The sequence below is a fragment of the Lichenostomus cassidix genome, chromosome 1 (assembly GCF_008360975.1).
Source record: "Lichenostomus cassidix isolate B80296 chromosome 1, HeHo_3.0, whole genome shotgun sequence".
Taxonomy (NCBI): domain Eukaryota; kingdom Metazoa; phylum Chordata; class Aves; order Passeriformes; family Meliphagidae; genus Lichenostomus; species Lichenostomus cassidix.
This window is the reverse complement of record NC_139479.1, coordinates 30,696,593-30,722,074: the sequence shown is the minus strand read 5'-3', so window position 1 is coordinate 30,722,074 and position 25,482 is coordinate 30,696,593. Positions and strand designations below refer to the sequence as shown.

Below are 25,482 nucleotides of genomic sequence, written 5' to 3'. Positions count from 1 at the left end.
TTTTTAGGAACACATGCTGCAAAGCCCAGCTCATTGTGCACCCACTTCTTATATTGAGCACTGAAGGCTACAGTGAAGAACAACTCTTCAGGTAACCTGAGGCTTTGTAGTGTGGTCTTTATTTTGGATCACTCTTATACTCTGAGCAGTCCAGCTCTAGTTTACAAAGCAACAACTAAATGACCAAGATGAACAGAGGGATGAAGCACCTGTCCTACAAGGAATGGCTGTGAGAATTGAGTTTGTTCAGCCTGGAAAAGAGATGGCTTAGGGGTGACTGAATTGCAGCCTTCCAGTACCTGACGGGAGCATACAAGAAAGAGGGAGAGAGGCTATGTACAAGAACATGTAGCAACAGAACAAGGGGGAATGGGTTCAAAGTGAAAGAGAGCAGGTTTAGATTAGATACTAGGAAAAAAATCTTTACTCTGAGGGTGATGAGGTAGCCACAGATACTCCGTCCCTGGGAGTGTTCAAGACCAGGCTGGATGGGGCTTTGAGCAACCTGGTGTGATTGAAAGTGTCACTGTCCATGGCAGGGGCGTTGGAACTAGGTCATCTTCAAGGTCCCTTCCAACTCAAACAATTCTATGATTCTGTAATTCTAAATCCAACCTGTAAGCCTGATGCTGCTAGAACATGTGCACTTGCTCCATCCATAACAAGCCATCCATAACCTGCTGGTTGTGTAGCAGGATTATGTAAGCATCAGACAATGTCCTGCAAAAAATCAGATATACAATGGAGGTGGTAAAAAAGAGCATTCAGATGCTGGTGACACATCAAATGGAATTACGTGGGCAGGGAATTAAACCAACTGTATTTCTGAGCAGGATTTGATCCAAATTGGTGATCAAGATATGAGTTCACTCCTGGTGCATGCACTGGACAAGGGCAGATTGAATCTATGATGCTTACAAATCCCACTTTGTAGCAGTAGGGAGGGGGGTGTGTGTGTGATCAAGAGAATCAGGCAGTGAAAACCTAATGCTTACTGGAAAGTAGTAGATAAAGGCTCAACAAAATAGCCTGGAGGAAGAAAACTGTTTTAGAATAGAGACAAAATGTAAAACAATGGGAGAAGGAAAGAAGGAAGGCTAAAAATGACAAGATGGCATTATGAACATTACATGCCCCATCTCCACCACTAAAAATTAGTATGGAGCTACTCAATTTTACACAAGGATGTACACACAGACAACATATGGTGGGAATGGAGGCAAGAGCTGGAAAGTGCTTTCCTTGTCACTGTCGGCCCATGTAGATGCTTCCCCCTGAAGGGTGAAAACCCACCTTTTGGAAATATTAAATATACCAAATTGTACAGTGTTTTAAATCAAAGCATTTATCAGCAGGAGAGGACTAGGGTTAAGAGACACAGCAAATTCCCTTCTAACTTAGCTTGCATATGGGAATCCTCTCTGTGAGGAGGGGCTGAGTCTGCCCCAAGCTCGACACTGCTAGTTCTAGACAGCTTTAGTGACCCACTACAGGCACAGATGAGCTCTGAGCCATGCTGGTGCCTGGGGGAAAGAGGGTGTGAGAAAAGGTAAAGCACTGCATGGCAGTGAAGGGTGGTGGAAAAGATCTGTGAAAGAGCCCTGTGAGCATCCAAGTCAGGGAAGGAGAGGAGAAAGAGCTGAAGCAGTTTCCCCTGCAGCCGTGGAAAGGAGCTATCCACACTGCAGTCCATGGAGGACCCACAGTGCAGCAGGTGAATATTTACTGAAGGAAACTGGAGACCATGGAGAGCCCATGCAGGAGCAGGTTCATCCTGAGGGACTGCAGACCATGGGAAGGATCCACACTGGAGTGGAAGAAGAGTGCAAGGAGGAAGGAGCAGAGGAGAGCTGTTATGGACTGACTGCAAATCCCCGTTCCACATCCTCTGTGCATTGCTCAGCATGGGGAGGAGGTAGATGAGCTGAGAATGAAGCAGTGGAATATTCTGGCCTGGGACAAGAAGGGGGCTGGAGGCTAAGGTTTTTAATTTTTGTCTTTATTTCTTAACATCCTCAATCCATTGGCAATGAATAAAAAAATTTTCTCTGAGTCTGTTTTGCCTATACAAAAAACTGGCAAGGGATCTCCCTGTCTTTATCTTAAGCCATGAGCTTTTTCACGTATTTTTTCCCCCTGTCCTGTTGAGGGGAGGTAGTGAGCAGCTGGGTGGGCATCTGGCAAGTGGTCTAGCTCAACTCAGCATAATTTTTTTCTTAAAAGCAGTTCAATCAGTGAAAAAATCCAACCAAGCTTTTTATCACAGCTGTTTTATTGCAGCAAGTGGTCATATCCAAACATGACTCCTAGGATTTATTATGTGATCCTTTTAGTCAGCACCATGGCAGCTAGAAGAGATTATTTCCCTCACCTCATTTCCAGCTGCTCATCAAGAATCCCTATCAGAGATTGTTGGCTAAATTGCTTGTGTTGCAACTTCCTAATTAATTTAATGAAAATTAGCTGGGCTACCTGAAAAATATAAAGGATTTTGCTACCCAGGATGATTTTGACTGAAATTGCCTTAGAGTATATTGCCACAAACAGCTTCACTGGCATTTCTGACAGAAACCTGGTAGGGCGAGGATGGGCAGGGAGTCAAAGACCTAGTGGGGAGTGTGGGCTGAAGATGGAAGAGGCTACATGAACCAGTTGGACTCTGACTCTTGTTCTGCCTTTACTGGCCAGGTAGCCATTTCCTCTGTAGCTTGGACTTCCAGACATATCATCATTATTTTACTGTTTGTGGGCTGGGAGTTACTGTGTATTTGATTTTGGACTGGAAAAGCTGTAACTTATTTACAGAAAATGGCTTATTTCTAACAGTATATTTATTTCTAAGGTGAAAGCCACAAACTCGTATCTGTGAATTTCTACAAGAATCTACAAGAGCACTCCATGCTCTCTCCTGATGTCCATGCTCACTGAACTCAGTTATCACAGATACATAATTACCAGAAGACTAGGAAGGAAGGGAAGTCCCCAAGGACAAGTAAACAGGAATTAACACCTCTGAAACCAACATCACATGGAAGAAGATGGTGCTTTCTTAATTTTTTCAGGAATGGTGTAAGCGAAGATGCTTTTCTTCTCTGGGAAGTTGTCCGTAGAGAAAAGACTAAATACTCTGAGTCTCACAAATTACTAGTACTTCTTCCCTATCCTTCCAACTGCCTCAGAAACTTCAAAAGTCTAAGAATGAACCAAACCTTCCTTCTCCAGTACAGTTACACAAATAAAAGATCTGAATTAAAAGACCAAACTCCAAGTTTTCTGAATGACCTGGAAGCAATTTGCTACTCCTTCTTATCCTGTATCTATCATATAGGTCAGGTCAACCTGTCCAGGCTGGAATGGGATTTGGTGGAGCTGGACTCCTACATATTTGGTCCATAATCCTATCTCTCTCATGCCATTTTTCCTGAGTAAAATTGATAAATAATTTTAAAAACACAACCACTTATCCCAAAGAGTAATGAGATGTGAGGAAGAGCAATGGGCTTGAAGAATGGTCTAATCCTGGTTTTCCTTCAGGTCTGCTCAATATTTGCACTACACAGCCTCTCTTAGTCAAAGATTTAACAGAAGAGAAAGTCATGTCCTTCACCTGCCAGAGCAAGTCCCTGATGTTGGTAGAACACTCAAACCAAAGGTTTTGATTAAATTTGCCCTCTTTCAATATCCCTGTGCACATCAACACAAAGCAGTATTTTTCTTGGGTCAATATTTTATCTGATCCTGTGTTATATTAAATTGGTAGACTGAAGGACCAAAACAATGTTATTAACTTCTCTCTCTCTGTTGTGTCCATGACTACATTAAAAAAACCCAGTGACCCAGTAAAAAATTTGAAGGAAGTAACAAGATTTGCAGTATTCTTCCTAGTTGGTTTCATTCTTATTAAACACACAACTGTGAAACTGTGTAACAGTTTCAGATGTCTATGTCAACAAGTTGCATAATTTAAATAAAGATGTCTGAAAACCACTTAGTCCATTCTAAGTTAATAACTTCTCCCTCACAAAGCTGTTTCAAGCTTTGTTTGTACTATCATGGTTCAATTAGTTTTTGAGTGCAGTTTTCATATACTGTACTAACTCTGTGACAACGTAGCAAAAAGTGGAGCAAAAACCTGAAAATAAAGAAGTCCAGTGACACCCAATTAGATGTAGATATAAACCCCTCAAATTACTAGTGTAAGAGGCTGTAAGTGTTATTATATGAGACATTTTCCTTCTAGATAACTGAAGAGTAAGAAAGGGTCAAACAGCAAAAACATACAGAAAGGATAAGAGAATTGAACACTCTAGAGAATTTGGTGAAAAGACACACAGTACAGTACATTCGATAAGAGTGAATGTTGAAAAACAGGACTGAACAGCATTGTTGAACTACATTGATAAAAGACTAAAGCTAAATTTCTTATCCTTTCTTTTGGTATGTGACTTACGGAGTTTTCCAGCAGTGCTTGAAACAAGGCATTGAACAACAGTAAACAGATTTTATTATTTTTAAGAACAGTACTTAATTCTGCAAACATCTCTGCTGCTTCAGAATACAGAACATCATTATATTGATACGACAACAGCACACTGACAGGTTGTGATGAAATTTGGTTGCTGTAGTGTGAAACACTCATACTGACATTTCACCCAGTGAGCAGTGTTTCACTGCTAAAGAATACACGTGGCAAACCAGTGCAAACTGCAGGTGTCTGTGTTTCAAAGGACAAAAGACAGGTCATCCCTGAGTAATCTCCCTGATCTAGAACTAAGAAACCTAGTGCTGTGACAGTTTGGGTAAAGTCATCATTAAACAACTTTCAAAGAAGCACCAGTTTCCTGTTCTGTAAGCTCAGCATTTACTGAAAACATGTTTTCACATGCTTGTCTGAAAGCCCCTCATTTTCTACTGAAAACTCAAGCCCATCTGAATACAAATCTGGTAAGAACCAGCTTTAGCGTATGCAACTCACATGCACAGAAGGGATGAATTCTAGCAGTCAGTTCTACAGTTTCCTGACTTTAGTTTACTTTTTTTCTCTTTTGATGGAAACAGAGACCACCACTCCTCTGCAGTTTGCATGGTTCCTTATTTCGGAATAAGTGATGCAGTCAAACTCTTACCTCCTCATACACTCCAGAGCCTGAGTGAAGACCTGTGGAGCCATTCCATGTTCATGCTGCAGGATCAAACACTGCTCCAGGGTGACTGACATGGCAGTCCTATCCTTGGCACTTTTACAGCTTGTAAATCGAACACCATTGAGTCTGCGGCATATCTAGAAATGGGATATACAGTCCATCACTCCTCCATGCACAACTTTCTGTCAGAGAGAACACCTGTACTTCCCCTTAGAGAGACACAAATGTTGTGTAGGGCTTTGATGTCAAAATGTGTCATCTCTGAGAGCAGAGCTTCACTGCATGAGTTGTAGGGAAAATTCTGAAGTGGAAAATACATTTTATCTCCCTGTGTCTTATTCTAGAGGAGGTCTAGCCTGGCAGCATTTCCAAGCTACATGCAAGCAAATGAAGAAATTCAAACATATCAGTAAGAAAAAGGGGATGTATACAAAATATGCATACAGAAAAGCAGCTGGGCTATACAGAGATGCTTAGATGAATAAATACCTCAGCAGCTTGCCAAAGGATATCAACATTCTTGTTTTTCCTTGCATGTACATTTTGTCCCAGAAATCTTAACAGTTCAGGCAGGCACGTCTGACTACGAGATCGAGGTAGACCTACAAAACAAACAAAACCAACTTATTCACTGTATTCATTCCACTTACTCATCTGTATTCAACAGATTTTTTTACAAAGGTAAGTGTTTCTATATGCCTGTTGCAGACACATTTGTGTTTTCTTCAAACTGTCAAAGCTTGGAACAATTATCCAAGTTCTGAATTACTTAGTACCACCAACAAAACAAATTCAAGCTTAATTAAACTCAAATGGAAATATAAATTCCAATCATTTAAAACTTCAGGGACTCAGAATCTAACGGCAATATAATAAGAGGATTAACAAAGGGAGCAAGATTGGTATAGTCTCTCAGTTTGTGTGTCACAGAGGTGACAGGAGAACATGCATGTCTTCAGAGAAACTCTGAAGCTATTTTATATTCTGCTCACATTTTCAATTTTAAATTTGCAAGCTGGTCAGTTTTGAGTTACAAGAAACATCCTCTTTGACAGGACACCACATTGTCATGATCTGTTCCTTAAAATTTCACTAAGTGGAATGAAGTAGTTGAAATTGTTCAGAGTACCTTCAGTACTCATCTCTTGTGTTCAAACCATTGCACATAATCTCTTACATATGCAGCAAGATACTCCAGACAATCAATTACAAGTATTCAACAGGTTTTTTGTTGTTTCTTTTTTTTTTCAAAGGAGTAACCACAGAGAACACCAACTAAAGCTCTGACTGAATAAATAAGGAGGTATGTACTGTAAGAGATGACATTGTGACATAAAGAATCTACGAGTGACACATGAGGTTTTATTTTAGTCCTACTTCTCACAGCAAATAGTATGAAAGACCAACCTGATCTCATCCTACAACAAGGTGACCTGGTGAGTAGATGAGGGAAGGCTGTGGTCATGATTTACCTGGACTTCAGCAAAGCCTTTAACGCTGCTTCCCACAGCATTCTCCTGGACTAACTGGCTGCTCATGGCTTGGTCAGACATACTGTTCACTGGGTAAAAAAACCCAGCTGGATGGCCAGGCCCACAGAGTGCTAGTGAATGGTGCTACATCCAGCTAATGGCTGGTCACCAGTGTGGTTCCCCAGGGCTCAGTTCTGTGGCCAGTCCTGTTTAAAATCTTTATCAACAATCTGGAGGAGGGGATCAAGTCCACCCTCAGACTAATAGTTAATCCCTTAGAAATTCTGCATAGTTTAGAATTAAGAACAGAAGGAAAAGGACAGTGGATAACTAATCAACTTTTCTTGTGTACTGATCTTGAAGGAAACATTTCCTACAATCTGCCAGCAAATACTCCACTGGGCCCTTTGTCACCTAGAATGAGCTATTTGATTTTTCTTTTGCTTCTGCCTACCACAGACAACATCACTGGGCATAATCACCTGGTTTGCAGCTACATGTAAAATGCTATTCTTCCTTGACAAGGGTTCACAGAAAAGTACACTTCACTTTGCATATTCTAAAATATCACCACAAGTTTCAGGAGGAAAAAAAAAGGCAAAAGCTAAAAGATGATTGGATCAAATGTAAGAGGTTTGAAAAAGAGGGAAGAGACTGAAGTAAAAAAAAAAGGCACACAAAATTAAAGAGGAAAGGAAGGAGCTGAATGGGAATTATTATGAAAGACTAAACAGAGACATGAACAAAATTAATTTTAAACTGATTAATTTTTGAATCTCACAAGAAAATCTGATGCTAGACTACTATACAACAAAAAATTAAATTTCGCAGCTAACATTCCAGAGAATTAATTACGCAGGATTATGAATGCCTGGATGGAGGGAATCAGGCATATAAAAAAAAATTCAGGATAACTGAAAGTGCAAGAACTTTAACAGACAGAATTCTTACTAGCCTGTTGCATACTGTTGCATTTGTATTTCTGGAATAAAATTGCAACTGTAGGACACATGAAATAAGCTTACAATAGTAATAATAATGAATTGATTTTCACTATTTTTGTGGTCACATGTAAATAACACTTATGCCACTGTCTTCTCAAAAAAACCCCAAACAGTAACAAGCAAGAAAATAACCAGTGAAAAATGACCAGTAAAAATTAAGCTTGTAGCTATTGTCTCTCTTCCAGGTTCTCTGTCACTGGCTGTGGACGCAACAGTTATAGGAAAGTGCCAAAGGAAAAACAGAGGGAAAGTGACAGAGTTCCTAAAAACTGACAGTTGCTCTCTGTGCAGGTTTTATCATAAGCACAGGGCACATCACCAAAAGCTGCACATAAAAGTGCTGCTGCTAGAACCTGTCACTTCTACACCTTTACCTTATGACAATCTAACTACCTAGCTGGGTGATTATACAGTACATAGTGCCACTTAGAAAGAGATGTAAAAGTAACCTTAAAAAAATAAGTTAATCAGTCTGACATTTAAACCTCCTGAATCTGCTCTGCTTAGTACTAAAGTATTAAAATAAATTTGCATCATTGGTTACTAATGCTGGTGTATCAACAACATTCAAACAACCAACATAAAACAAACAAAGGAAAAAAACCAGCCTGAATTGTGCTCTTCAGCCAAATTTGTCTTTAATTACAAAATACTTACAATCATCAGGCAGAACTTCCTTGAACTGCTCAAAATATGAATTCAACCGCACTAAGCTTTCCATATTAATTATTTCTTGCAGTGAAGTGTCTCCAAACCTTTAAAAGGAGAAGAAAGGAACAATTAAGCCCAAGGTAAAATGTTTCTCTTCTTCTTTGAAACAACTGCACTTGACAATATGACTACCAAAGAACAGTTTAAAGATTCATTCCAGAAGTTCCCTAACCATTCAAATGCCAGATGAAGTGTAACAGAGAGCTGTTGTAATGATTCATTACAGAGAAGGAAAATATGTGAGTGTGAGGGAAAAAAAGGGAAGGAAGTTATAAGAAAAATCTTGTAGAAAATAGTATTTAAAATTCTTTGGCTTTCACGTCTCTCTTTTGATATTAAATTCCTACCTAGCAAAATGTTTTACCTAAATTTAAACTTTTGATAATGGATTTACTAGTTTAGTTCATAAACTAGTAATAACCATAGCATCAGTAGATAGGACTGAGAATGCTGACTTCAGGTATGTAAGTGAAAAATATAGATATAGGAGTAATAAACCTTGAATGTAACAAATATCGTCAACAATGCCCTGATTCATCTCATCTAATACATCTGCATACACAGATGTACACACAGAGTGCTGACATCTATAACTGCACTAATCATCTTGGGCTTCCTTTGTAGGCAACAGAGACAACAGTAATTGCTGGAATGCTTTTGTTAGACTTTTTCTCATTGTCCACCATCACAGCACACAATCTGGCCCAATACTGAGGCTGCTGGCACAACATGCACGTGCCTGACTTCACTGGTGCTCTCCATCAGAGCAGTCCTCTGTCACCATACTCTTTACAGGATATGGCCATAATATGGCCATAATAGAGGGAAGCTCTGCTGGCTTTTCCTGAACTGAACAGTTTCCCTAGCAAACATAATTACATAATTATATTTTTCAGCTTTACAATAGCAGTGGTGCATTACATAAATACTGCAAGGATATGTAAAAACAGAGGTATACCTTGCCCATTATCCTGGATATTGACAGTGACCAGGAGAGGGAGTCTCAGGGAGAGTACGAAACCAAGACAGCAAATACACAGCAATACTCAGAATGACCTCTCAGCCTCTAGTGGTCTGTCACTCACAGAGGAGGTCTTAAATCACAAGGAGCACCTGTGTGCTAAATAGCCCTTGAGAGATTTTGTCATTGTAGATTCATTTCTGAACCACATAAACCTGCACTAGTCTCAAACCCATGAGGTAAGGAGCTCCACAGTTCCTTATAAAGGCAGGAAGAAGGAACCTCCCTTTGTTTGGCACATTCATTTAGAACAGTGTTCCCTTGTTCGTGTATTGGAGAAACTGAATCGCTGTTAGTTATGCAAGAGTGCAATTCCACAGCAACATAGCTCCACTGCTGAACTGCCAGTAAGGTTGAGCTTGCCTGACTGGATACATACTTCTCTGCTAGGGTTTGCTGCTCGTTGATGCCCACATTGAAAAGAACAGGCTGAACCCTCAGTAACATTCCACTTTGAATCTCACGCGGCAACAAATCAAACAAGGCGCTTGGCAGAGGGATCCTCACGTTAAATCCATCACTGAAAAGAAATAAACAGCTATTAGACATAAGGATCAAATAGCTACGTTCCAAGAATGTGTTATTTATCTAAAGAGGGATAATACCTAGAACATATTATTATGATTAAAAAGCAAGTATCAGTCAAAACTGACTTTAAGGAACTGCCACAACTTGCTTCCAGTCAGAAAACCTATTATAGATCAAAAACAAACCCGCAGCAACCTGTAATGTTTTTATATCCTCACAGATATTTAAATCAATCTGCCAATTTCCTGACAATATCTGATTTTGCTCTGCTCATTAATGTTGCAGTTCTTCTACAACTTGGCTAGAAAAAGCTGAATTTGGCATGCCCTCATCTCATCAAGAATAAAGTATATTTATTTTTTTTTTTACCGATTTCCAGTGATGACTGGCAGCATGTCAGTAGATGTATTTGATGTAGCCTGAGTTACTTTAAAGGTTACATTCCTCAAGTCCATGATTCCCAAACTCATGTCCTCCAGCATTGCCAGCTCCTCACCTAAATCCAAGAGGAAAAAGCAAATTGTAATTACTTGTTATGCACAGCTTCCCTTTGTCAATTTGATGACAACAGTAGGTCTTCATGAAGAAGTTCCACATGAGATGAAGAGGTCCTGCAGCCCAGGCCTCCCCCTTGACCCACAGACCATGACACGACTGATTTTGTGAATTCAGCAAGTTTAGAAAACACCAGTTATCTAGAACAGTCCAGACTACTGTTTTTTAGGTAGTTTTTATGCTTATTTTCCAAGTTAGATGATGCCAGTAAGTACTTCTCAGCATTGTCAAGCCATAATATCCTTTGCACTGGAGAAGCTACAAGGTTTTCTGATTTGTCTGGTAAAGCATTCCTGAACCAGCAACCAGACATCTTTTGAGACATAGGAGTGAAACACTTCTGAGTGAAGTACTTTCCCTTTTTATATTCTCTCTTCAATCTCACTTTGTGCTGCAAGACTACAGAAGGTCAAGAAAATTAAAAAAGCCTATTTTTGGCACAGTTTCTCCCAGCTTACCACACCTGTAATCCATTTATTTTCTGAGAAAAAAAATAAAGACTAGTGATAGCTTTTAGCTTTTCTTAAACCTTTGATGTTCTATTATAAAACAAGCACACTTTGTCTTTTAGAAGCAATTCAAGTAAGCGCAAAGAAATTCAAATTTGTTAGATAATTAAGTACTTCAGCTATAATCTAGTTTTGCAATTTAGTTTTCAAAACCATTTTGTAGCTGAGCTGCAGATTGTCCCAAACACTAAGATCCTGCTGTAGCAAATTAAATGCAGAATTTGCTGACTCAACAGCTAATCCCACCCATTGGCCCTGTGCCTTTACCATAAGTGCTCAGCAGGCTCTCAAACTGTGCCAGCAAGCCAATGGTGTAGAGTTGTCTTAGAAATCCATCATCATGCAGGCAGTTCCTCAGCTTTATAATGAAACCACAAATGAGAGCTGTCAGCTGTGAGAGAGAAAACAGATAAGAATGAAATTATTCAAGATAAAAAAGGTTCTTCAGCCCCAAACAAAAATGATAGCATGTATAAGAGGTGCCATAAAATCTGTCAAACAGATGCTCTTTTTCCTTAAACATTACTCTTCTTTTACTTGCAGCTGAAGAGAGACAACCAATCAATGAAAACCAAAAACATTCATAAAATCAGATTCAGGGCATGCTGCCTTCATCTCACAAGCTGTCTCAAAATGGGGCAGCTGTAGATCTCACACCTCTTTGTTTTCTGAACACGACCACTTGTGGTAGGGTCTACAACCTTATGAATTACAGAAGCTTCTCCTTAGAGAATTTTTTTAGCTTTAGACAGAAAAGCAATACAGCTAGTTCCAGGCCAAGAATTTTGGCAGTATGCATAAATTACTGTTTTTCAAAAAATTACACTTGAGAAAGCTTAAAAATACAGTAACTGTTTGCATTATGCAGATTCAAACACTGTTGTTACAAGATATTCAGAACAAGATCCTGAAGATCTAGTACTAAGGTCAGTACTATGATCTAAGATTCGTTTGTTGACAGTGAATCAAGACTACTATTAATTTCCCACGTGAGTGCCACATACTATGTACACAGGTGTATGACTTTGTTACAGAATTAAACAGAAGGGAATAAAAAAGTTCAGATAATGATGGGTAAACATAATTGAAGTATTGAGTTTAAAAATTATCTGTGATTTGAGGTGAGTTTTATATAGGAAAATTCCCTAATTTTATCCCTGTGAGATCACAGAATCAAAGAATCATTAAGGTTGGAAAGGACCTCTAAGGTCATCAAGTCCAACCGTCAACCTAGCACCACCGCCATGTACACCACTAAACTATGTCCTCAGCTGCCATATCTGCATGTTTTTTGAACACTTCCAAGGATGGTGACTACACCACTTTCCTGGGAAGCCCATTCCAGGTCTTAACAACCCCTTCCATAAAGAAATTTTTCTTAATATCTAATCTAAATCTCCCCGGCACAACTTGAGGACATTTCACATCATCCTGTCACTTGTTTTGCATTTTTGATATTACATTTTGGGACAAAAGCCCTGCCAAATGATGCCCAAGAGATAAACTGCTTGAAATAAATGAATGAGATACTGATTTCACGGAAAGCAGACGCACTGCAGAAGTGTAGTGGGCAGAAGAAATGTGGAAGTTTTTGTAGTGCAGACAGCTGCTAGTCAATTTTTGGTTTTCTCAATGCAGAAAACCAAAAAAGATAACTGAGGGAGTACATTTGCTACTCACAGGCCTTTTTCCCTCCCTTTCACATCCTACTTCTGCTTAAGCTTGGTGGCATGGGAAGGCAAAGGTTGTTTCTGTATACAGCAGCACATTTTCATTAGTTCTGGAATAATTTTTTTTAAAAAGTGAATGTATATCCAAGGAGACACCTAATTTATGTATCGTCAAATGCATGTAAGTCACCAATAAGGACAGGCTAGCACAGCTTGTGAGGGGAAATCAGTGTCAAACCTGAGAAGAGATGTGAAAAACTCTGAAAATAGTAATCTTTCATATTTCATAGAAACACCACCAAACGGAAGTGAAATCAAATAATGCATATTTGCTTGCTTACAGTCTGGCAGAAGACAACATCCCTGCGATACTGAAGGCTCAGGCAGAGCCCTATTGTCGGGGCACTGTCCTGCATTAATAAAAAGACCATGGCTTTCTTTGCCTTGTCACTCATCATGGCTACGCAGTCAGTGAGTGTGGTCAGCAAGGGATAAAGAGCTTCACTCCATTCACCTGGTTAAAAGAAAAAAAAAGAATTAGCAGCAATGGAAGCACTTTATTTGAAACAAACACGCATTAAGAAGAAACTGCCTGTTGCAATTCAAAGTTGTTGATAATTCACATTTAGAACCAATTTTAATTTGGCTGGATGGTTATTCCCTGCTTTGTAATAATTAAGTAATCTTACAGAGTGGTTATTGCATGAGGAAAATACAGAGAATTTTACTCTGTACAGTTGTTATGATTTTCCAGACCATGTAGAAGTTACCTGAATTTGCGCCCACACATTAGGCTATACAATAGCTGATTTGGAAATCATAACAGAAACATGAATAATGATACACAGAAGTGTATATATACCTGCATGCTCATGCTCAAACACACCCTTTCACTGCACATACATGGACAGACAGTAAGGAGCTCACTGTATTACAGAAATAGTGACCCTATGGCTTAGCCACTTTTGTCAAAGAGATTCCTCCCAAATATATTGCCTTCGAATCTTTTGGGGGCACATAGGTGTATCATTTAACTGCCTCACCACCTTATTGATCCTTATTGCACTTCACTAAGGCAATATGATGCTCATCTCCTATTTGAAGCTAAGAATAACAAGGCAGAGAGGTGAGAAACTCATGTAAGTACTCTTTTAAGTGTTTTCTGTCTCCTGAGTAGTTTTAAGGGCTTAGATGGGAGTCATACAGAGTCTTTGAAGTGCTTTGGAGCTTTTCTTCCACTGAAATACAGAAGATATGACCCGGAGGTGTTCTGTTCAAGGTCCTGTACAGGGAGCATAGAAGTGAAACTGAGTTGTCTAAGTCCTATTTTAGTACCCCAAATATTGTGCCATTCCTTTTCCCTAAGAGACTGCTCAGCCTCAAAATATCCCACATGCTCAATTCCTTCTCTTTCCTTCTTTCATCTTTTGTCTTAATCAACCACCAATTTAAAAAAACCCAAGAAAATAATTTCCATGAGTTTACAAAAATTTATTCAGATGCCATACCAAAACCCATTCTCTCTGCAAAATAAAAAGAATATAGAACAGGGCTTTGGTTTTGCCCTCCTTAATATAAGGTTGAAACACAAGAACACTTCTCTTGTTAAAGGGAAGGACAATATGTTTTATTTTTTAAAGTACCAAAGCTCACAAACAGAACACACAAAACTCCAACCTCAGTTGGCTGCAGGAACAAGGCAATATACAGACCAGAACCTGCATGAATGAGACACTTGAAGCCCCTGAAAGGAAATTGTTTGGACTTTTGACTCAAAGGCAGAAATAAGAGTCATCAATAATAAACGTTCCTTTGATAACTAGCCAAAGAGGGGAACTCTGGAAGTCTGCTAACAGAAACATAACTGGTAAGATTAACAGACCTATCCTTTTGGCTTTTGTTCTATGCGGTAGATAAATAACATAATAAACTACACAAAGGGGAAGTTGTTTGACTCTGTTCCATTGCCTTAAAAAAAAAAAAAAAAAAACAGGAAACATCAAAAGAACAGGCAAGGAATCACAGCTTGTCTTTTAAATTCTATTAAATACTTTATCTCAAAATGAGTCAGATGCCATGACATGGCCTTATGAACACTTGGAAAGTAAAATACAGATGATACTAACAGTATCTGCAGTTTCTCTTACTCTTACTTTCATCTGCAGTTTCTCTGACTGCATTTAGAAGCTTTTCTAATAAGCAAATGAGAATGACAAAAGTAACTGAAACTATCTTCCAGCACATCATCATCTCACTGTCTGGATGTTCATACATGTATTTAGTTACTAACTCAAAGATGAAGATTTAAAACTGTAGTGTGTCTGACAGCACTTCATTCAAAAGATACGTTTATCTGTGGTAATCACAAAGTACACTGCTGAAGATAATGCAATTACTAGATTTTTTTTCTCCCAATGTCCACACACAATGCAGGGGATCATCTGGGGTAGTGAGGAAAAATCCTCTGTGCTGTGTATTCTCTTGGTTTAAAATTTTTGGCCATGAGAAAACAAACCCTTGTCAGTCTGCAAAGTTCTAAATTATTTTTGCTATCCACTTCACAGAGGTGTCACCTGTGTTCTTTTATTTCTTAGTCAATGACAGTTGCTATTAACAGTAAACAGGAATAAAACGAATTGACTCCCAGTCTCAAATTAGGTTGGAACAAGATAGGGATGTTGGGAAGACCTATGAGTTTGCATATTGAACCTTTGCTGACTATGTACTACTGATTATTTCATTAAAAAATAATGTCATATTAAGAGAACCCAATACATAAAGCTTGTAGGATGCAATTTCAGGTGGGAAAATTATTGCTTTTTTTGCCCTAAGGGTCTCTCTTCTCCAAAGCAATAAAAGTATTAAAACAGCTGTCCTCCAGAGCCTTGAAAAGATATTTTTAGTCTTTTCATAATAAGTACAGAAGTACGAGGACAGAAGAAAGAAGGTTAGCACTGTGATGAGACTCCTAAATTTTGTATCCTGAAACATGAGGCTTGCAATCCCCAATACTACTTGGTATGCACCCACAACAGAGATTTTTCATCTGCCTTGTTAAATCCTCCATGCTCTACTCAAGTTCTAATTCAGAAAGACCAGCTCAACAGCACATGTGAAAGGTCATGTCTGAAATGTCTGAAATGTCAGACTCCCACAGACTTCAATGACATTTGGAACAGGCCTCAAACCATTGTCCCCTACATCAGTTTGCTAAAACACATCAACTGGAGAAGCCAAAGAGGCCATGAACAAGTGCTCTCCCATATCTGGACATGAGAAATGACCAGATACACCCCACACTCCTAAAAAATAATAACTTCTCAACAGCTTAGGTAACTCACGTGGTCTTGTAAAGCATTACCATTTCAAAATGGTCCATCTTAAAGCAAGGCACTTGTTCAGTTAACTATGAACAAACCCCTGCAGTTTTCAGAAGAAGCAGAAGCCATGAATGCACATACCTGGGGCAGATTCTTCCGAAGTAGGGCTGCAATCTGCACAGAAATGGAGGGGCAACATGCATGATTAAGGAGCAGCAACACAGTCTAAATACAAGCAACTCAAATGCTCAATGCCAGTGTTCTCAAACATTTTCACTGAGTGAAGAGGAGCTCAGCAGAAATACTGTTGCCCACAGGCACTGAGGGCATGGGCTGTCTCCTCCACTCCAATGTTTCTGATCAGAGGAACACCTGGATGGGGACTTGGAGGAAAGCCAGTACCTGCTAGCTCAGAGGCTCGCTGTGGATTACCAGCAAGTGCACTGTCAATCGCCAGTGATCCACAGGGCACAATTTGAGAACCACTGGTTTACTGCAATTATAAATTAAGCTGGCAGTAAGGCTGCTAAACAGGAGAGCAAAAGACCAGCAGTAAGTTCAATGCACTTAACAGAAAATGACATTAAGGCACCCACAATGCAAGAGTAATAAAAAAACAGTACTTTGCTATCTTGGTCAAAATTCTGTTACACGATTTTGGAGATAATTAACAAAAACATTAGAATGTATATTAAAGGCTGAAACCCCACCAGTGAAGTCTGTGAGTATTCCATACTCACTTCAGTGGGAAGATCAAGCTGTCAGATGAAAATACACTACAGGTCGATGCCAACAATAAAAAAATAATGTACACCCTGTTACAGCAAGTCTTCCATTAATGAAAAGTAGTTTACTAAGCTAACAGGATTTAAGCTTCTGTTGTTTATATCTAGGTTCACTAGTCAATCAATTACATATTTGAACATAGCAACAGAAAATATAAAATTCAATAATGTGCATGTGCATCAGGACAGTCATCTCAGCGAGATAATCAGAAAAACCTCTCCGTAAATTAAAATTCATCATGTTCACTGAAGAAACTATAGGTCCCCATGCAATTTTAGTAATGAGTATCTAAGCCTATAACATAGGTACATTTGAAAAGAATTTTTTTACATTTCCCTTCTACTGTTTCATGAAGTATTTTCTTTTACAACCATTCATTTCTAGAGAGATCCTCTAAAGTCCTTCAATAAAATTCTACTGTCTCTCTATTACCAATTCTGGAACTATCTTAGTTGCCTGGTTTTTACATTGATTTCAAAATAATTTCTATCTGCTCTAGGCTCATTATTCAAAACTCAGAATTACTAACAAGAAAAACATTAATTCTTTGAATACACAACAAAGAAAATATTGTGATTCTGAACTTAGAGAGAGGACCTTCTTTGTCCTTCAATTCTGCCCCAGGTTCTGTCAGTTAGATGGAAAGCTTTTTTTCCTATTTTGGAGGGACAGCAGTGAAAAGTTACAGAAATTCTTTGCACTAACAAAATCTTTGATAGGTACAAGCAGCCAGTTCTACTTTTATATGGTATAAGTGTCAAGATCAAGAGTAGATTTAAAAGATCCATGGAGAATGGAAGAAAAATATTTTTCTAAGTTGTTTTCAGCATCAAATTGTCTTGGGAAAAGCTTCTGATATCACTCATCACAGATTTTTCCTGGAATTTTTAACATTAAAAATCCACAGCATTTAATAATTTATGTGAATATGCACTGAAGGTTACTGATTAAACTTACATGTAAATACATATAAAACTTCATATAAACTAGCTACAAAATAAAAAAATTTATAAGTATCAAACTGGTAGAAGAAATTTAATCAAATATTATTAGAGTATATATTCTGAAACAAGAATCAACTCTTCTATTTCTTAATAATACATAAAAATGTCAGTCTAATCTAGAAAAATATGGTTATTTAAGATACTAAACAAACTACAGGTAACATGCAAAACTACACAAAAATAATTAACGTTTACTTTAACTGCCTTTTTGCTTTCTTTTTCTTAAGACACTGCCTTCCACTGCAACACTAACAATGTAATGGACGTGAAGTCACAGACACACATAAGGGACAGAGGGCCATCAAATGATAAGACAGAACAGGAAAGAGGAAATGAGAACATAAATCAGTCTTTTTAGAGCCTTGCTTTGCCCACCTGTGCTATTAAGCAGCCAAATTGTAGCGACCATAGGTACAGATTGTGAAAATATGTCAAATTAGTACATAAGTAAATGAAGTAATCCTGAAATTTAATGCACAGCTGCCAAACTGTCAATCTAAACTGATATAGATATCTTTCATTCACATGCTCACAACTTTATACTGGGTTCAGTACAGCACCCACTTGAGCTTAAATTTTGAATGGATTATTCAATTAAGAGCTTGTACTGCCAATTCCTACCTTCCAGCTACAAGAAGTCGAAACAATTGAGTGCCTCAGCACCACAATTTGGGTTAAAATTTGCTTTGAACTCCATTAGGTTCATCTACATTCAGCTCAGTCTCATGGGGTGCTTGGCTCCCCTTCCATGCTTTAGCAGTCCAGCTGGGACCATCAGTTTTTCAGTAGTGCCTGCACATCTTTCATGTTTTATTTACCTTTTAAAGAAATTCACTGGAATAAGCTTTAATTGCTGCAAAGAAGCTGAAGCCAACAGAAAAATTACCAGAGGTGGTGTCTGTCATATGATAACCCATACAACTGTTTTACCAGCTTAAAACACAGAGAGTGAAAACCAAGTGCCACTGTCATCAGTGGATTTGACAATGATTTCAGTGGGACTGGGATTTCAAAGTAAGTAATGGGCTTAGCAGCTCCCAGTACACCAACAGCTCTTTCTGCCTGACATCACTGCTTAACACCACCACTGAACTAAAAACACATGGAGGGCTGTAAGGGAGGCTGAGGAATGATGCCAGCACATAGGGAGAGAGCAGCAGTGAGCAGCAGTGTCTGGCATACGCACTTGTTTTGAGAGAATGGCATGCACAGGATGGTGTGGATGAAGATGGTGGTGAGGATGATGAAGGTGGTGAGGATGATGAGGTCTCATTTAAATCTTCTGGATTTATCCAGTAGGCACGACTGTCCCGATTACCTTTCTTACTAGTACTGCTGACATCACACTGGAAAACATCTTCACAGCTGTCACTCTGCAAGCGCTCCTTCTGGAGAAGTTTGTCCACTCTCTGTATGATACACTCCAGACTTTTGTCAACATTCAACCAAACTTTCTCCTTAAAAGAAAACATTTCTTTCTCAGTTTAAAACCAAGAAACGTTGGGTAACAAATCCCTTGGCAATATATTTCCTCCTGTGATTCTAGTCACAATTCCTCAGCAAAGTTTCCTCTGAGCTATTGTGGTTACATGTGTGCACACACAAATTACTGATATATAAGTAATATATACCAGGATGTTAACAATATGTAGTAATGTGACTTGTGTGGGAAATTGCAAAACTGTTTTCTGTGTAGGTTTGCCAAACAATTTTAAATTCCTCTTCCTGCACTATTATTCCAATTTCTAGCTGGCACTATTGCTTACTCTTGAAATTCATGTTTGACATAATAACTGTATACAATTGCACATCTTTTTTTTTCTATATAACTCAGTGAACAACAGATAAAATTACTATATTATACTACTAGCTAAATACTGAATTAGCTCTATTTGTATCTTATTACTGTGACTTGGACTGCAAGTCAAAGTATGCCAAAATAATTACAACTAGCAAGGATCCATTCCCAAAATTAATTTGATCTCTTTTAAAAACTGGTATTTCACAATATTAATAATTGCTTTAATTAATCTTGCCGATTCGTGAGATTTAGTTAACTTCTGTTTATTTAACACAAGGACAGAATTTACACAGTCCAATTCTCATTTTGATTGGCTGAGTGGTAAGGAAAATCATTTAAATACTTTGTGTAAACAGTTTTAAAATGCTGTTCATAATAAAAACAGTGACTGCAAGTTCTAAATGGTTACAGGAGAATTTTTATAAGAGGAAGGCTAAATTGCACAGCTAGTACTCCCAAAATAGATTTTATTTGGGAGAAGAGCAAAAGCCCATTGTAGTACGGTTAGTTTTTCACTTTAAAAGTTATTTGCTTCCCCTTGAACCTCACCTTAAAAAATGCTATGTACCTACTGTAACAATTTCCACTGTTTAGGAGATCCAGAAATATTTATTAAAGCCTGCTTGTATTCCCATGCCAAGGAGTAACTGCCCACAGGATAGAGACAATATCTTTGCAAGTTGACAGTGATCTCTTAAATATTCGTCCTATGCATGTCTGGTGAGCAGCTACAGAGCTTATTAAAAAAGAAAGTAAAAAGAAGAAAGTATTCATCACTGCACTAAGCAAACATACCCATTCCTCTTCATGCCAGTCCACCTGCAGAGAAGATCGGCTATTTCTTCCTGTCCATCTGGCCACAAGTGTATCTTGATCATTTCTTAGCATCACTTGTTCCCCTTCTCCAGAGGTTGGAGATGCTTTTGAAGCTATGTAGTCTGGCCTTGCAGCATTCAGTCCGTGTATTGAATTTGCCAACAGCTTGCAGTCACAGACTGTGACAAGTTGCCTGGTCTAAAAAGCAATAAATCCCCACGTTTTAAAAACCTTTCATAATTCCATACATAATTTATACTGTAGTTTTTTAAGAAAGAAAGAAAGAAAGAGGGGTTCAGTAAAAGAAACTAACTATTGATTTAAGGCGCCTTTAGAATACCTTTACAGAATGTCCTTAAAAAACAGTGTAGGATCCTGAAACACAAATGGTACATTTCCAAAGTCTGTACTACTATATTAGACTTGCAATTGTTGAAAATTTCACTAAGGAATGTGCAATTCACCTTTTACTTGCACTTCATTCTCCATTTGATGGAAGCTTAGAATAATGTGTGCAGACACATGTGCAGTGTTTGAGAACTGGAACAGGCTCTCCAGGGAAGTGGCCACAGCATCAGCCTGATAGAGTTCAAGAAGTGTTTGGAAAATGCTCTCAGACACATGGTGTGATTCTTGGGGTGTCCTGTGCAGGACCAGGATGATCCTGATTGCTCTCTTCCACCTCACTATATTCTATGATTGCATGATTTTTATACCCCACGCGACAGTTGCCACACCAGACGGCTCAAGCTTCACCCCAATCAGCCTGTCCTAAATCATAACAAGACTTAAGAGGAGGGCTGAAGGTATAACCCCCCAATCAATGCAATTTATTCCCTGCCTTATTTAGTGGTGTTGTATTAAGGATTTCTCTAAGTCATATGAATATGAAAATTATGTGGCCTGTGTGTCTATTAAAAAAACAAACAAGATTTCACTATGTTATATATAAACATAATCCAGTTGTAGAAAATCCCACAGATCAGTTATACACACTGTACTCATTTAGAATATTATAATAAATAATACATTTACATGAGATCCCATTATTTTTTGCACTCCGCAAAGCTGTATACATATCCCTTCCACTGGACAATTTATGGCAAACTGATTGGCAACTACTGCTGTTTAGAGCCCTCAGAACTGCTTCAAGGACAGAAGAGGTCAGTAAAACTGTATTTGGTTATTTTCTCCCTGTAAGATTGTGTTCACCTGTAGATCCAGTCTGCTTTTTGTTAGCACACATCAAGAAATAACTGGTTTGCATCACTGTAATTCAAGCAAAGGCTGTGTCACCATTATTCCTTATTTCACCAGTGGAAAAATACAGAATTGTTTCATTAATTTTCGCACAGTTGCTGCTGCTTGACAGATGACTCAGAACCTTTAAAAATCCCAGGTGGTTATGGAGAAAAGGATATAAAAGCGAATGAAGAATGCACATTACTGCAATATGATAAATGAATAGAGGGAATCAGAGGGCATTGCTCTCCACTGCATTTTCAATAGGAGGTGAAGGCAAGAATATGAAAAGTAGGAAACAACCTAAATAAAAGCAGGAATTTTTAAAGGCTGATATAATTTTGTTTTCTTTAGGGCTGTACATGTTACAAAACGCTACTGAGAAAAGTAAAACAGATGTTTCAAGAAAACCTACTAAAGGCACAGATGGAAAAAAACAAACACTGTGCTTCAGCAGGGAAATTAATTATTCTCCTACCTTGTCTGCTAGGATGGCAAGTGTTCTTTCAAGGCCATTAGCTGATCTATCCTTGGCAGCTCTTGAGAGCCTTTCTGCATAGTAACTGACTTGTGTTTTCAGGGTGTTGATTTGTGCAATAATTTCCTTTGCTCTAACAATGTCCTGCGGGATGTATATTATAGACTGGGAACTTGTTGAAGTGCTGGAAAAGAAAGACTGATTTAAGGGGGGAAAATTCATCTAGAGGTACACACATTGCAGTGGCATGCTGGGGAATTAATGGCAGACAACAAAAATTTACCTAAACTAGTGATCAACAGTGAAAGGCCAGTGGGCAATTGCACAGCAGGAACATGATCCTAGAGACTTCTCTGGCTTTACTAAAGTATTCAGATGCAAATTTACCAATCACTAATACCAAGGGGCTGTGGGCAGAGTTTGTACACCAGAGGGACAGCTTTGCTCAGGAGAATGTGGGTGACAGATTTTTGTCATCAGATACAGAACCACTGTTTGCAGAGACATCTTGCTCCATTCTCCATCTCCTTACAACACAGATATTTCACTGAGGCCTGGTTTACAAAAATGTTTTAAAATAGACCTACTAACACCATGACAAGAAAATCTGTGCTCCTTCTAACAGAGAAATGCCACCCAGATCTTTAATGCTAACACTGTGGCATTAACAAAAAAGTCCTGCTACTATATACTTTCCTCTATTGCAGACCTGAATCAAGTTACACCAGCAAAAGCAATCTTATGATATGTAAAAAACAAACTTGCATCTCCAGGTTAATCCAAAGGCACGGTCCTTTGTGTCATTTCTATTAACACACACTTAATATACTAAACTAGGGACAAACATATCTTTATATTGGGATACTGCAGCTACAGTAAGACTGCTTACTTGACAGTGGAGAATAGTTTATACCCTTTTAAGTTTATATGTCTACGGAAGTTGCTTATTCAATCCAAGACAGATGCTCTATAACTGCTGGAGAGAGAATAGCACTTCCAAGGGGTGATTTCATCCTACCTGAAAAAAGTAATTCACAAAAGCTGCCTTTTAGCTTAGGAAATTACTTAAACCTGAAGCTGTGTTCTTATTAACTATTAACTATCTGGAACCAGCTGACGACTACTCCCTTTGCCAAGCAAAATGCTGAGTTTTTCCTTCCCAGTAGGAAAGGTACCCAAAGGCCAGGCCTTTACATCATCTCCAGCTGTGCCAAGTGCAATGTCCATTCATGACATGGCATTAAGCATGAGGTGACACCAATTGTGTATTATCTTAATTTTTTTTCAGTCATGAATGGCTTCAGCATAGTAACAACACAGAAGAACCTACTGTTTGCACCAATCTCAGCACTGTTAAATGGAGATAGCCACACTGAAGGGCTACATGGAGAAGAGTTTCTTTCACAGGCACAGTTACTACAGATCACAACCTCCAAGGAGTGGGAGCTCCTCTGCTACCCTTAGAGCAATGCTGTTAATTCCTGCAGTGTATCTGTGAGGTAGGACAGGAGGATTGTGTAGGGCACGCTTTAAAATCTTGCCACAAATCCAATTCTTGCCCTTAATGGATACTAAGGCAAGGGGGAAGCTTAATGCCAGTGTCTGCCAGTATTCATTTAAAAAAAAAAAAAAAAAGGGGATTTGTTCTGAAAGGATGTAACTCAGAAGTGATTTTTGAAAGAGTTTCCTTGTTTGTGCTCTGGTCACCCACCCGAGTGGGGCAGAGAACAACCACTCCCCAGTACTGCTATGCCATACAGCAAATTCATCTCGGCTTTTAGGACTTTCCCTGTACTTGGTTTGTGCTCTCTAGTGACTGGTGAGCTTAGTGAAAATTCCTCTGAGCAATTTCTTTCCACGACAGTGTGGTTAACATGCATGAAGACATATATGGCAGAAAAGGCCATGCAGCATATTGAGATTTGATTTAGAATTATTGTATTTTTAATTATAAACATTTGCTGGGATGATTGGGGGGAAATAATTTACAGTGTAAAGTTCACATATACTTACTTTCCAACCTGCAATTGCTTTTTCAAATGAACAGCTCTCATTGTATTAAACCAGCAAACTGTAACACAGACTTAAATTCTGAGTGAATTAGGGGTTCAACCTTAGTAAGAGTAATTTAGAGCAGAACTTCTGCATTGTTGAACCATCAAGCAATGTCTGCTTTTCACAGCACTGAACCCCACAACATGAGGAAAAATAAACAACAGTTATGTGAAAATGTTTAAATAAAGACATGGATTACAAAAATATAAACCATGCCCAATCTACCACTATTAAGATTTAAAAATACATAGAATTATCTTAATTATCTTCCATCTCTGGCAGAAAAGTTTCTCAGTCCAGATAGTTTTCACTGGAAATAACACAGGAAAAGATATAAAATCCTTGTGTTCTGATTTTCAGTTTTCTAACTTCTTATGATCAGAGAGAGTCAGGAAGCTAGCTGTTCATTGCAAACAAACATTGCAGATGAAATGAAATTCATTCACACACCATGTTCTACAAAGCAGCTACAATTACTTAGAGCACAATTAGGGATGCCATGATGCATGACATTAAAAAGCCCTGTACATTTTAAAACACACCAGATCTTTGCCAAAGAAAGGAAAAATAAAACAACCCAGAGAACAGAAACCCTCTATAGAACTCTCAGAAACAGAAAACTCACCAACACTCCTCATAACTGCTACAAAAACAAAAAACCAAAATAAAATTAGCAGATTGTTAGCAAATACCAAAAGCAGAAACAAAACAAAGTATGTTTGGGGAAATAACTTATTTGAGTCATTTTTTCAACAAGGTGGGTACATAAACTTGTAAGCAAAAAATCACAGATTGCCAGATGACCATGTGTTGATCTGGGGAAATGCTGTGAATGCACCAAGCACAGTTATGCCAATGAAAGGAGAAGGAACTGAACGTAACAATGAAACTGAGGAGATGGATCTCAGTTCTACTACACTGGCTTTTTTGCTAACATAGAAGTACTTAAAATGAAAGTTATTCTTCAAATGTTGAACCTGCAGTTTTAATGGACTCAGAAAGAACAGTTCTGAAAAGCTTAGAGGAAAAGTATTGCATAGAAATTAAACTCTACAATCAGTTTAAAAACTAGGTGAGGGAGAAAAAAAACCCTCATGGAAACTTAGCTATTGCAGGAATAAGGACCACTCTAGAGGATAAGCTGACAGAAAGAGGTTATTTCAAAAAGCAGTAGTGGTATCAAAAGAACAGAAAGGGTGAGCCTAGCATAGCAGTGTTCCCAGGTTTACAGTTCTCTCTAGTCCTATCCTAGTGCACTCCGTAAGCCTGAATAATTCTAGTATAATTTTTTGTATTTGGTGTATTTTTGCACCAATCTTTTTATCAGTACATATCTGACTTATGTTCACAGGATGCTCCTATTAAT

The 25,482-nt window shown here is 38.5% G+C and overlaps 1 protein-coding gene across 19 annotated transcripts in view; it reads right to left on the bottom strand.

The window, feature by feature from the left end:
* INPP4A (inositol polyphosphate-4-phosphatase type I A) overlaps positions 1-25,482 on the bottom strand; it is a 119,009-nt gene that overhangs the window by 7,672 nt on the left and 85,855 nt on the right. For 10 of the 19 annotated variants that reach the window (XM_085055174.1, XM_085055188.1, XM_085055179.1 and 7 more), the window contains 12 exons: positions 24,742-24,759; positions 22,062-22,245; positions 20,321-20,539; positions 18,911-19,181; positions 16,076-16,108; positions 12,956-13,128; positions 11,212-11,335; positions 10,250-10,376; positions 9,732-9,872; positions 8,278-8,375; positions 5,634-5,746; positions 5,127-5,281 (listed from right to left, as the gene is read on the bottom strand). In XM_085055174.1, coding sequence (XP_084911300.1) covers positions 5,127-5,281; positions 5,634-5,746; positions 8,278-8,375; positions 9,732-9,872; positions 10,250-10,376; positions 11,212-11,335; positions 12,956-13,128; positions 16,076-16,108; positions 18,911-19,181; positions 20,321-20,539; positions 22,062-22,245; positions 24,742-24,759 — 1,656 coding nt within the window. The remainder of the gene's footprint in view (positions 1-5,126; positions 5,282-5,633; positions 5,747-8,277; positions 8,376-9,731; positions 9,873-10,249; positions 10,377-11,211; positions 11,336-12,955; positions 13,129-16,075; positions 16,109-18,910; positions 19,182-20,320; positions 20,540-22,061; positions 22,246-24,741; positions 24,760-25,482) is intronic. The other 9 variants (XM_085055277.1, XM_085055320.1, XM_085055295.1 and 6 more) reach the window with 4 other exon arrangements.